The sequence below is a fragment of the Hipposideros armiger genome, unplaced genomic scaffold (genome assembly GCF_001890085.2).
Source record: "Hipposideros armiger isolate ML-2016 unplaced genomic scaffold, ASM189008v1 scaffold_1150, whole genome shotgun sequence".
Taxonomy (NCBI): domain Eukaryota; kingdom Metazoa; phylum Chordata; class Mammalia; order Chiroptera; family Hipposideridae; genus Hipposideros; species Hipposideros armiger.
The window spans coordinates 103,369-116,929 of NW_017732500.1; the positions used below are offsets into that span (position 1 = coordinate 103,369).

Below are 13,561 nucleotides of genomic sequence, written 5' to 3' on the forward strand. Positions count from 1 at the left end.
CCCCCCCCTCTCTCATACACATTAAAAATGAATAACTAACATAACCTTATGCACCTGAGATACATAGCTACACATCTGTTTACAGAGACGTAGAGTAAAAAACCCAGCTGTAATATTGTTGAAATATTCTTTTCACTGGATCGCCTATTTTCAAGTTTAGGCTTGCAGCATATGCTTTCTCAAGCTCTGTTCTGTGTGAAATTGCTCCTTCAGATAGCTAAGTGTCCTGCCATGTTGTATAAACCGTAGGCATAAATTAATTTGGTACACCAAGTGAAGGCGGCTAAAATAAGGCATCTGGAAATGAGACCATGAAATCTGGCTTTTTCTTATTTCATTCAGCTTTACAGCTGTGCACTCTTTTCTGTAGTTAATATAAATAACTAAAATCACAAGCTTCTATTATCACACATTTTTCTCTTATCTATTATATGTAGGCAATTTCCACAACAAACGATATTCAGAAAATCTAGATTATAGATTTCAAAAGAAAGGAAGAAAAAAACAAAAACAAAGACAAAAACGTATGGTTCTTCCTTAGTCAGTGTCCTCAAAGGAACTGCTTTGGTTTTTCTTTTTTTTTTTCAGTCAAATTTCTGTGCCCACCCACAAGACCTCACAGATGCAGAAATAACAGAATATGTGTGCAGCCTGAACAAACGTGCAATGGGATCGATGACTGTGGGGACAACTCAGATGAAGATCTCTGCGGTGGTAAATTCATTTAATGTGAAATGATTGATTCAGTGGCAGTTATACAATAATATTATTTCAGAGCGCAAAAAATTTTTTTAAACATTTTTTCATGTGTATATCTGAGGGTGTTGTTTTCAGGCACTTGATCTTCTAACAGGGTAAGAAAATAATCGGCTAACATTTCATTTGTGTGGTAGACCTCTTCAGCTTTCTCCAGGAACTCTGCTAGTCTGTAAATCTCTTGGATATAGGCACCTTATTAAAGAAAATGTTGCATGAGATAAATAACATGGTGGTTTAAAAATGTTCTCTGTTTAATAGTTCCTGGGGGTGGATTGGGCTTATATATGTGTGTGTACACAGTCCTTTTTTCACAATTCTGAAATTAAAAGAACTCTCAAAACCAAAGACTTTATTAAATTATGTGGCAAAATTATTTGGTGACAAACCCTGACTTGATCTGGCTTGAGGCAGTTTACATTAAAACAAATTACACTCAGGATAAATACCCAAACATTTTCCTATAGAAATAAGATGGTATTTACTATAAGGTAAATGTATTGTTATTTTAAAAAATAAAAAAAACAAGCATTTCATAATTTTAAAATTTGTCCCTAAGAGCTTCAAATAAAGGATTGTGGACCCATGTATTTCATAGCGTTTAGTACAATTTTGGACATGTTATGTGCTAAATAAAATTGTTTTGATTTGGTGACACACTAATCATGTTTAATGACTCTGTGTAGGTAAGCTTACATATAAAGCAAGACCTTGTAAAAAAGATGAATTTGCTTGCAATAATAAAAAATGTATCCCCATGGACCTCCAGTGTGATCAGCTTGACGACTGTGGAGATGGTTCAGATGAACAAGGCTGCAGAATAAGTGAGTTTGTTTTCTGTTAAAGTGCAGTGACACACGAAGTCCAATGTACGCTTCAGTATGACTAAACTTTTCTTTACTGCTGTGAGAAAAAATTGCACTTCATAAAGTGCTTAAAGAATAACTTTGTTAAAGCTTTTGCCAAAGCTGAGTTGAACATCACATAGTATCAGAAAGCATGAGGTGGGAAAGGTTGATTTTGCTATGAGCACCCTCATTACAGCTAGAGCTGAGAACTCAATATCCTAATGCAGACTTTGATGTCAGCAAAGAAATCTATACCCCTTAATATTTTAGTTTCTAAAACATAATTTTAATACTTTTTGAATTTCACAAACATTGATATTTGTTGAATGATGATGAAGGTCTTAATAATTAATGTTTTAAAATTTTAATCTGCTGTCAAATTATTCTTAAAGAAACCATCATTGTTTTATTCAGTTAGAGTGTTATGGTTCTTGAGTTACTAGACCTTGACTGTTAAGAATTTGGTGTTTAGATAGTGCTTGATATTTGCTTTTCTATATTAAGGAAATAATTGAACTGTAACCCTAAATTAAGGTTGCTTATAAAAGCCACTGAATACTTACTGCTTTTAAGTCTTTTTTTTTTTCTTATTATGCATCTAAGTTTTTCCCCACTGGATGATGAAGCAATGAGATTCAGGATATATCTCATTCATACTATAATTCTACTGGTGTATTTTAATTAATTGTAAAATATTCAAGAGTTAGTAGCGATTAATAATGGTCCCAATTCTCCTAATGAAAGTTCTCCTTTTTCTCAATAATTTGATTTGTTTAGGTAAAATAAAGTTAATTTAATGTTGCCCTTATAATAATTCCCCTTCATTTATTTGCATACTACAATGTTTTGCTGAATGGGAGATAAAGGAATGCAATTCTAACAACTATGCTGGGACTACATATAACTCAAAGTCCTTCCTAACCTGTGTCGCAGCTCATGACCATTGTAACATGCTACACATTCAATTCTCAGACGCATGTTCAGTCTATAAAAGTTTAAGAGCTGCTCATTGAGCCTACCTGCTCTGCGTAACATGGTAGCACCTTTGGTTGTATTCCTGAATACTGAAGTTAGGTTGACAATAAATGCCTCATCCCTAGGTAGTTTCTAGGAGATGTTTTTGTTCTTAGAGAATGGTGCAGTATGCATACATCATAACATCATAAAGCTAGCTTGTCATTTGAATCATTGATACGTTGTTTCCTTTTAGAAAGCAGCATATCTTTGTAACAGCTATAAATATCAGCTGTTGGCAGTTTGATCTAAACTATATTCAATGTAAATGAATTCATTTTTTATCTTCTTCTATACCTCTATAAAAAAATAAGGGCTTATATGGAGAGACCACCATAATTTTATGTATTCGAAGAGTCATTTATGGTAAAATACATATAATTTAAAATTAAGCTAAATGAATAAATGAACTCCCACTTCAGGAATTAGAATTATATTGGTTTTTATCATATTTTTAAATCCCAGCTCCAATGAAATATACCTGTGAAGATCATGTGAACCCATGTGGAGATGATGCATATTGTAATCAAATAAAAACATCTGTTTTCTGTCGCTGTAAGCCTGGATTTCAGAGAAACATGAAAAACAGACTTTGTGAAGGTATAGTACATTTCCTCAACAGCTTGCTCTTAAATCTTTAGGTTTTAAAAGACTCCCAAAGCTGCAAAATTGTGCGATGACACAAGATTGATTTTCATCAAAATGTTGTGTATCTATGGGATACCTGTGTACTTATGAGAGTGAAAGTCCCTGGGGTCAAGACCCTGTTTATTTTTAAGGCTAAGATAATGGTCAGAGGCTATAGAGCCTTTCCTGCAGCTGATTCATACCTCCAGGAATTTCAATCGTATTGTTACAGTTCTCTTTTGAAATAGGAATAATGAAATTGCTGGTTCAGGAACAATTAGAGAATTAGTGGTACTTCATGAAAGAACATGTTTATGATGACCCGTTTCTCTTCAGTTGTGGCATTTGCAATCCTGCAATAGGCACTTTGCTTTTGGAGAATTGGGGGCCTTTGTTCTAACACCATGTCTACAACAGTGCTTTGTATTACCAAGAATTGTCTTTTAAAATTCAAAGACAAGATTTAAATAAATTGCTGTCAACTTATGAGTACTTGCGATCATTTAAAAATTGAGCATGTAGAATAGCCAGAAAATATGTAAGTTATATGTAAATATAATTTAAATCAGGGCTTTAATTATAGAGCCACAAAATGCAGACCTATATGTACTTTCTATTCGTTTCTCCACTAAAATGATATTATTGGATTAGAGCCAAACCTAAATTATCTAAGTCTGGCATATCTAGCATAAATTCAAGTTCTAAAATGCTTTCACCTACCCGCTTCCTTTTCTACTGTCTCTATATGTTATTCTTGAGAAAAAAAAAAGTGATTCTATATCACGTCAGTCAAATTGGAATCATTGAAATAAATTAATTATACTCAGCCTAAAGGGAAAGAAGTGTATCCATGTCATATTTATGTACATTTTGAGCAGTATACTTGCTTGGATTATTCATGACATTTTATTTCTCCATTAAAAGGAAACACTGAAAACTGGCAACTTGTTTTCTCTATTTTAAGAAGAAAGCAAGTTATTTCTCAAGACTAGAATATTTCTTGTTTCCTAGACATTTTTCATCAATTGTATATAAACATACACATATCACACACACACACACACACACACAATCTCTTCAAGATTTTAATTTCAAATAACATTAATTTGCTCATATTTATTTGGAATAGTGGGCTTTATTTCCTGTGTATACTTACTAAATTTAGAAATCTTAGTCTCAAAATGTTCTTTATTTTTAATTATATTTCATGGAAAATATAACCTACATGTTACACTCTGAGGGAAATAGCTATGAATCCACTATTTTTATAAACTTTTGTTGTGCAAATGAGTAACTTATGAAAAATATAATTTTCATCTTTATTTAACAAATGGAATTTAATAGTAAAGAAAAGGAGTTTTGATTTGGTGTGGAGAAGATAGGCATTCATTTGATTGCAATCCAAATAATTTGAATTTGTGCTCTTCCTTTATATAGCTCAAAAAAACCCAAACCTTAAGATGTTGATATTTAATATAAAAACTGAAACACTTCAATTGTAATGTCTAAAGGAAAGAAAAAAATGGAATAGCAGAAGAAATATAGAAAGGGAATAACAGTTGCTGTGTGGAAGACACTGATCTAGATATTGGACATGTGTGGGATTCCTCCATTCTCTTCAAAAGCTGGTGATACAGACATTATTACAGAGATAAAGAGAAAGTGGTGATCCTGGCCATCACAGGGCCATGTGAGGGAGCTGAGATTTTATCAAATTATACAGATTTGTGCTTATTTTGATTTCATATCAAAGGAAAACCATACTAACAATTAACTTCCTGTTTAAAATTACAGATTCCAAACAAATAAAAAAAATATTTGTTGTAATACTTTTGGATAGTTAAGTGCTGATCATACGTATTTTACTTGATTCCTGGCATAGTATTCATTAAAACAAGTAAATACATTTTTAAAAAAAATCTCTTTACCCTACATTTCAAACATTAGTGAATTGTCATGAGAGTGCTAAAGTTCCCCTTGGGCACAGTATCATAATAGAGACAACAGAATCAGAGAGCCTCGGCACCATCATTTACACGTGTCACTGGGAAAGCCCTTGTCTCTACCAGAAGCCTTTGGAACACTGTAGACTTCTAGACAAAAGATAGTTATTATGACTGCACTTATCCTTAAATTCTCTAATCCAAGGGAAGGATTTATCTCACAGATTTACCACATAATTAGGGCAGAGGAATTATGCTGATAGAAAGTAAAAGAAGAGGAGGAAAAGAGACAAAGTGGATAATTCACCAGAGTCAGCTAACCTCAACCCTGGACCTGCTCAAGCCATTAAAATTAGAGGCATGTGCTAAGACACAGAATATTGCCTGTGATTTGTTTATTTATTACTTACGATTTATGTATTTATTTATATACAGACATCTAGTTTCTTGTTTAACTCACCTAGTCCTTCTTGTTACATAGTCACTTCATCTATATGAATCCAGAGATGTGTTAGAGATCCATCCACATCTTCATTCTCTGCCAGGTGTTGTGCAAAATGCTGGCAATAAAAAATGAATAAATCATAACTTATGCCCTCAAGTGACTGCCAGTCAAGTAGTAGATTTAAATATATAGCCATCTATGTGAAATATAGTGTGAACAATGCTGTAAGAGAAAAATACCAAAACAGCACAGAGTGTGGAAACTATGGGACGGACAGTCACTACTATACATCAGTGGAAACCAAGGAAGGCTTCATGTCAGGTGCATCTTGAAAGATGAGTAGAAATTCTTTGTGTAAAGGGGAACAAAGACATTATAGGACAAAGGAGCAGTATATGACACGTGCAAAGGCATAGAGTTTGGGAATGAGAAACAAGCTGAAAAGGAAACCTCAAAACCTGTTTATTTGAGTGAATGCTAATACTAGGAAAGTTTGAAATGGATGTTTCAATATGTTAAGTGGATTAACAACGAATATACAAACAACTGATAAAATATTATAGTGAAAATATTGTAAAAACATTATTATGGCCTAAATATATTACACACATCACAGACCAGGGTTTGAAAGGACAACAAAAAAATTAGAAATAAGAAGTTTAAAAAAGACAAAAGAAATTTGTCATTTTTGAAATGTAGAGGGAATGGAAATACTAATTGGGGGTATTATGATGCTATCTTGAACTCTTCTTTTCAGACCTTAATGAATGTTTGGTCTTTGGTACATGTTCCCAACAATGTATAAATACGGAAGGATCATATAAATGTGTATGTGACCAAAATTTTCAAGAAAGAAATAACACATGCATAGCAAAAGGTAAGTTATAACAATTATTTCAAATGCTAGTGTAATGTTGCTATAAACATCTTATGGGGACAAAAAAAAAAAGGACCCTGTTATATTTTAGCATTAGCTTCATGCCTCATAATATAAAATAAGTCCCTTTTTAATGCTGACGAATTTTGCTAGTTGGATTCTTATTATTCTTAATTAATCTAATTTGGGATGGCTAATAAACATGACTGTCAAATACATGATTACTGTCCAAATAATTTTGTCAGGAGGGTGTAAAACTTTAAAAGCCAATGTGATAGAATATGAAGTATCTTTCTTTATGGCCCACTCTCAGCATATTTGAGAAATTACACCATGGGGTAAATATAGCAGGTTAAAGGTGATCATTATAAGGAGAATGGACTTTTGAGTAAGACTTCAAAAGGTTTTTAAAATAAATTCATGCTTTCCAATTCAGACAACCTCCACTTAAGAATATCATTTTTTAAAATTAAATGACAGATATGGATTTCAGACGTTTTTAGATATGGATTTTAGTGCTCGTATGTTTTACTAAATAATATTTTGACTTAAATATTGTTAGCTATAGGCCATTATTGCACAATGTTAATAAAATAGTTCTCACAAGAGGAAGACAGCATGATGAAGTGGATCAAGCATGGGCTATGAAGTTAGATGTACTTATATTTGAATCCCAGCATTACACTTTTCTGGGTGGCCTTGGGAAATTATTTAACTCGCTGATCCTCAGCTCCACATCTGTAAAATGGGACCAGTAATACCTATTTCCCACAGTTGTTGTATGAGGAGGAGATAATCACAGTGCCTGCCACATAGTCAACATTCACTGAGAGCTATTAAACCTATAGCGCGAACTACACCTCATATATTATTTTTGTAAATTTGCAGATATTATACATGCAATTCAATCTTTATGGTTTTGTTAATATTTTAATACTTTCAGGATTTACTTTTGGGTTTTACTTGTCTCAGTGTACACATGGCATCAGTATTGTATCGTAGGTGTCAAAACATTAGACCAGAGAGTTCTACTTAGCAAGCTTCTAGATAATATTGAGATGGTGGCACTTTAATGTAATAAATATTGATATCTTTGTATAATAAAAATAAAAGATCATTTAAGATATATGAATATTGGAAGAATGTTCTTCATATCTTAATTTTCATTTGTTAGCCTAAGGTGATGCCCTCTCTAGTGCATAAACTAAATGCTCAGAAATGTTTGAAGCTTAATAAGAATACTATATAGCATCTGCATATTGAGAAATCATTAGAACATAATGTATTATGACTTATCAAATAGAAACCCCTCTTCACACAAAGTATGTCTCCTATAAATACCTAATTTCTAGCCATAAGATAAGCTGTGCCCTAGGAAAGCCTACATTAATAACTCTTAGAAATGCTTAGGTAACTGTATATTAAAAATATCATGATCAGATCCTCTGCCCATTTTTGAATTGGATTGTTTGTTTTTCTGTTGTTGAGTTGTATAAATTCTTTATATAGTAGGGGTGCCTCAAAAAATGTATACACATGACTTGTATTCATCTTTTGTTATCAGTATATATTGAGTGTTACAATTTTAATAGTTTTTTCCTTTCTTAAAATGTGTATACATTTTTTTGCACCCTCTGTATTTTGGATATTAGCCCCTTATTGGAGGCATTGTTTGCAAATATCTTCTCCCATTTGGTTGGTTGCCACTTTGTTTTGTTGGTGGTTTCTTTTGCTGTGAAGAAGCTTTTTAGTTTGATATAATCCCATTCATTTACTTTAGCTTTTACTTCTCTTGCCTTTGAGGTCAAATTCATAAAATCCTCCTTGAACCCAAGGTCTATAAGTTTAGCACCTATGCTTTCTTCTATGCAGTTTATTGTTTCAGGTCTTATGTTTATGTCTTTGATCCATTTTGAGTAAATTTTGGATATGGTGACAGGACAAGTTTAGAACCATATTGACTTCATTCATATGTGGGATATAAAACTGAAAGCAACAAAGGAACAAGATAAACAAACAAACAAAAACTCATAGACAATAGTTTAGTGGTTACCAGAGGGTAAGGGGGGAGAGGGGTGGTACAAGAGGGTAAAGAGTGTCAGATATATGGTGATGGAAGGAGAGCTGACTCTGGATGGTGAGCACACAACGTGATATATAGATGATGTATTACAGAATTGTACACTTGAAGCCTATGTAATTTTACTAACCATTGTCACTCCAATAAATTTAACTTAAAAAATGTCATGAAGATTGAATGTATAAAGTTGGTTCATTTTTATTGAGCAAGAAACTGTGTTAAGAATTCAAGATAATTTAACAGAACAATCATTAATTTTACATTAGTTGAAATTTACTTTATTTTTGTATTTTATTATAATAATCTCCAGGCTCTGAAGATCAAGTTCTCTACATTGCTAATGACACTGATATCCTGGGTTTTATATATCCATTCAACTACAGTGGTGATCATCAACAAATTTCTCATATTGAACATAATTCAAGGATAACAGGGATGGATGTGTATTATCAAAGAGATATGATTATTTGGAGTACTCAGTTTAATCCAGGAGGCATTTTCTACAAAAGGGTCCATGACAGAGAAAAAAGGCAAGCAAACAGTGGCTTGATTGTAAGTAAATAACATTGATTATCTGAAGGCTAACACCTTCCCAATTTCCAGTTTTATTTTAATCTATCAATCACAATCTGATTATAGGAGGTAATCAACATATCCAATTATTCCTCTGTATTCTCCCTATATAGAAATAAAACATTTCTCTACTCATTTATTCTCATACCTGGATTTTATTTGTTTTTAATTGCATGCTGCTATGTTTTTGTTTTAATGTATTGACTTAGCTATATACGAATGGTAATGAATGATACCAAACATTTCTAGAACATTTTTGCATTTACAATGTTTAACACTATATCATGAACATGAGGTTTCTTTCATCATGAGATGAGATTAGGAACCGTCAATTGTTTTTCTCTTAAACAATAAACTGTCAAAAATATGGAGAGGTTCACACAGGATTTCCCGAGTCAGGGTTAGAAATTGCATTGGGCCATAGAAGGAGGCCCAACCCTGAGTGGGAGGAGTAGGGGTCTGCATGCCCGCCTGCAGTCCTCCCTCGGCTGCGGCGGAGTCCAAGACGGCTAGGAGAGCGCCGCCTTGTCAGCCTCCACAGCGCCCTTGAGCTCTGCGGCTGCCTCGACGGCACGATCCCTACACCCTGGACCGCCTTAGGCAGAACCTTTGTTTCCTCTCACCCCAGTGGCTGTGGCTCTAGGGAGGCGCTGTGCGGAGGGCGGCGGGAAGTGGTGTTGGCCGTGATCTGCCTGCTCCATGCCTGCTCACCGCCTCCTCGCCGTCCTCCGCTGCTTGCTGGGTATTAAAAGGAACCAGGCTACCAGGCCCATCCCGCTGGCCAGATGGATCTCTCTGCTCCAAAGCTCCTCGCGGAATCCGCCGGCGAAGACACATGGCCTCCAGGAGAAGGATGTCTTGTCTCTTCTCCAGATAATGAAAAACTTTATGAAGCAAGCATAAAATCTATCATAGTGGATGAAAATAGGAAGTCATTTGCAGTTGTCTTATATTCAGATTGTCAAGAAAGGGAAGTACCTCTGAAAAGACTTCAAGAAGTAAAATCCTTAAAGATTACTCCAGGAATTTCATAGTTGATGATGAAGATTTAGAAAAACCTTATTTCCCAGACCAAAAATTTCCATCATCTGCCGTTGTTTTTCAATTATCTGAAGGTAGAGACTCCATTCCTTATACTATTAATAGATATTTGGCGAGAGTATCAAAGGGAAGGAGCCCAGTTTCTTTATGGACACTTTATCTAAGGAAGAGAGTGTATTCTTGGTGATGATATGGGACTTAGAAAAACAGTACAGGTTATTTCATTTTTGGCTGCAGTTTTGCATGGAAAGAACTCAAGAGGATATTGAATATAACTTGCCAGAGTTTTTACTAATAAGCCTGAAAAAGGAAACACTTCTTCTCTAGCAAAAATGATGTTCTTAATAGTTGCTCCTCTTTCTGTCCTGTACAACTGGAGCGATGAATTGGACACCTGGGGTTGTTTCAGAGTCATTATATTACATGATAACAAAAAAGACAATGAACTGATTCGTGTAAAGCAGAGGAAATGTGAAATTGCTCTAACAACTTATGTAACACTGCACTTACGTCTGGATGAACTTAACAGCTTGGAATGGTCAGCTGTCATTGTGGATGAAGCTCACAGAATCATGAATCCAAAGGCTAGAGTAACAGAAGTTATGAAAGCTCTAAAATGTAATGTTTGCATTGGCCTCACTGGAACCATTCTTCAGAAGAACATGAAGGAACTGTGGTGTGTTATGGACTGGGCTGTGCCAGGACTATTAAGTAGCAGGATCCAGTTCAAGAAGCAGTTTTCTGATCCAGTAGAACATGGTCAGAGACACACAGCAAAAAAAGAGAACGATCTATTGGCCGAAAAGCCATGCAGAGGCTTGCAAAAAAGATGTCTGGATGGTTTCTGAGGCATACTAAGACTCTAACCAAGGATCAGCTGCCTAACAAAGAAGACCGGATGCTGTATTGTTCTCTGACAGATTTTAAGAAAGCTGTGTATCAAACAGCATTAGAAACAGAAGATGTGACTTTGATACTTCAATCCTCTGATCCTTGTACCTGCAACAGTAGCCGAAAAAGGAGGAATTGTTGTTATAAGACCAATTCACATGGTGGAACAGTGAAAACCTTGTGTTTAGTTACCTTTCTGTCTTTCAGAAGGTAGCTAACCACGTCGCATTACTGCAGGCTGCAAGGATCTCCAAACAACAGGGAACACTGATCAGGTATTTTCCAGATTCCCAGATTTTGTGCAGAAAAGCAAAGATGTAGCCTTTCAAACACTTTCTGACCCAAAATACAGTGGAAAAATGAAGGTCCTTCAGCAGGTTTTAAGCCATTGTAGGAAAAACAAAGATAAAGTTCTTCTCTTCTCCTTCTCCACCAAGTTGCTTGATGTGCTGCAGCAATACTGTGTGGCATCTGGGCTTGATTACCAATGACTTGATGGAAGTACAAAATCAGAGGAAAGAATTAAGATTGTAAAAGAGTTCAACAGTACACAAGATGTTGACATTTTCCTTGTCTCCACAATGGCTGGTGGACTAGGCCTCAATTTTGTTGGTGCCAGTGTTGTTGCATTGTTTGATCCTACTTGGACTCCAGCCAATGATCTTCAAAGCATTGACAGAGCATACAGGATTGGACAATGCAGGGAAGTGAAAATGTTTAGGCTGATATCCTTGAGAACTGTGGATTAGATCATATACTTATGACAGGTATACAAGCAGCAACTTCACTGTGTGGTGGTTGGAAGTGAAAATGCCAAGTGATATTTTGAAGCAGTTCAAGGATCAAAAGAGCATTGAGGAGAGCTTTTTGGGCTCTCTAATCTCTTCAGATTAAGGTCCCAAGGGTCTTGTCTCATGAAGGACATCCTGGAGAGAGAAGGCCAAGTGGAAGCAAGAATCTTGATGGCTACAACATGGTTGAAAGAGGAGCCTCCAGGACACAAGCTAGAAACACCTAGAAAGCCTGATTATCAAGAACACAGAGGTCCAGAACAATCTGCAGAACCACTGGCAAAAGAATCATGTGGTCTCTGCAATGATCTTAGCGATGATGAATCAGTGAAAAACTCAAGAGTGAAGACTGCTAAAAACAAAGCATCTGACTCAAGTAAAGCTTCAGGGTCTCCTGGACAGCTTACCTTACTCCATTGTGGCTTCTTTAAATTGCTTGAGACAAAATATAAATCAGTTGAGGATAGTGAGGAAAACATTGCATCTGACGATGAAAGTTCTGATGAACAGCCCATGTGCCTTTCAACAGAAACCAAAGAGGTTGGTTGTCAGAAAAGTCAAGACTCTGTTGGTACTTCAAAACATCAAAAATTAGCTAACATCCTAAATCCAAATAAAAACTGTATTTTTGATAAAAGTGAGAAGATTTTGGAGCAGACTCTTCCGAGTCTGATGATGAGAAAAGAATTTAAAAATACAGCTGACCACCACTGCATTTTACAGAATGCCACAGAATCAGAAGATAGTGATGTCATCTTTCCCACACAATAAACAGCTGAGAAATTCCCTAAGATAGTATAGGGTTTCAGCCCCCCCCCATGGATGGATCTGAAAATTCTGAAACAGAAAACCCTGTAAAAATAAGGGATAATGGTGATGATAGAAAGATGGATGTCAGAGGAAATAGACTAATTTCAAAACACTTAAATCCTGAGAACATCATCCTGAAATCTATTATGAAAAGAAAAGGCAGTAGTGATATTAGTGGTGAGTCTGATGACATTGAAATTTCCTCCAAGTCACGAGTAAGAAAACAAAAAGCTACTAGTTCTTTGAAGTTCAAGAGGAGAAAGGAACATGAAAGGGAACTTGACACTTTTCCTAAAACAATGAAGAAAGCAAGCCAACTGTGTGCAACAGACAAAGATTGCAACTCTCAGGCTAGTGATGACTTTTCATCCTCAGATGATGATTTTTCTGTTAGCCACATCAGTTTCTCTATATAGAGACATAGACCAAAAACTATAAAAGATAGAATCGATTTATCTTCAAAATTGCCTAGCCATAAGAAAAATAGCACTTTTGTATACCAAGAAAAGCAATGAAATTTTCAAATGAGAGAGTTGTCAATCAAGAGCAGATATCAATGAATACATTTTTATATGGTGTTCAGGAAGTGGCTTACATTCACTCAAACCAGAATGTGATTGGATCAAGCAAAGCTGAAAATCACATGAGCCAATGGGCAGCACATGACGTATTTGAATTGAATCAGTTTTCCCAGCTTCCTGCTAACATAGCCCTTTACAATTCTAAGGTAAGAAGCATGTAAGGTAATGTCATCTTCAGTTTTTATCTCATTTTCACAGAAGTTAATACTATCTTCTTTAAGTACTCCCGCAAAAGTAGCTACTAAGATTATAGGAGACATACAAATAGTACAGAAAACAGAACA

General features: G+C 35.2%; 1 protein-coding gene across 1 annotated transcript in view; it reads left to right on the forward strand.

Moving 5' to 3' along the window:
* Positions 1 to 13,561, forward strand: part of LOC109376551 (low-density lipoprotein receptor-related protein 1B-like) — a gene marked incomplete at its 5' end in the record, with an annotated part of 229,966 nt that overhangs the window by 97,071 nt on the left and 119,334 nt on the right. Inside the window, 5 exons of the mRNA XM_019632528.1 lie at positions 589 to 714; positions 1,443 to 1,580; positions 3,084 to 3,218; positions 6,391 to 6,510; positions 8,901 to 9,142. Coding sequence (XP_019488073.1) covers positions 589 to 714; positions 1,443 to 1,580; positions 3,084 to 3,218; positions 6,391 to 6,510; positions 8,901 to 9,142 — 761 coding nt within the window. The remainder of the gene's footprint in view (positions 1 to 588; positions 715 to 1,442; positions 1,581 to 3,083; positions 3,219 to 6,390; positions 6,511 to 8,900; positions 9,143 to 13,561) is intronic.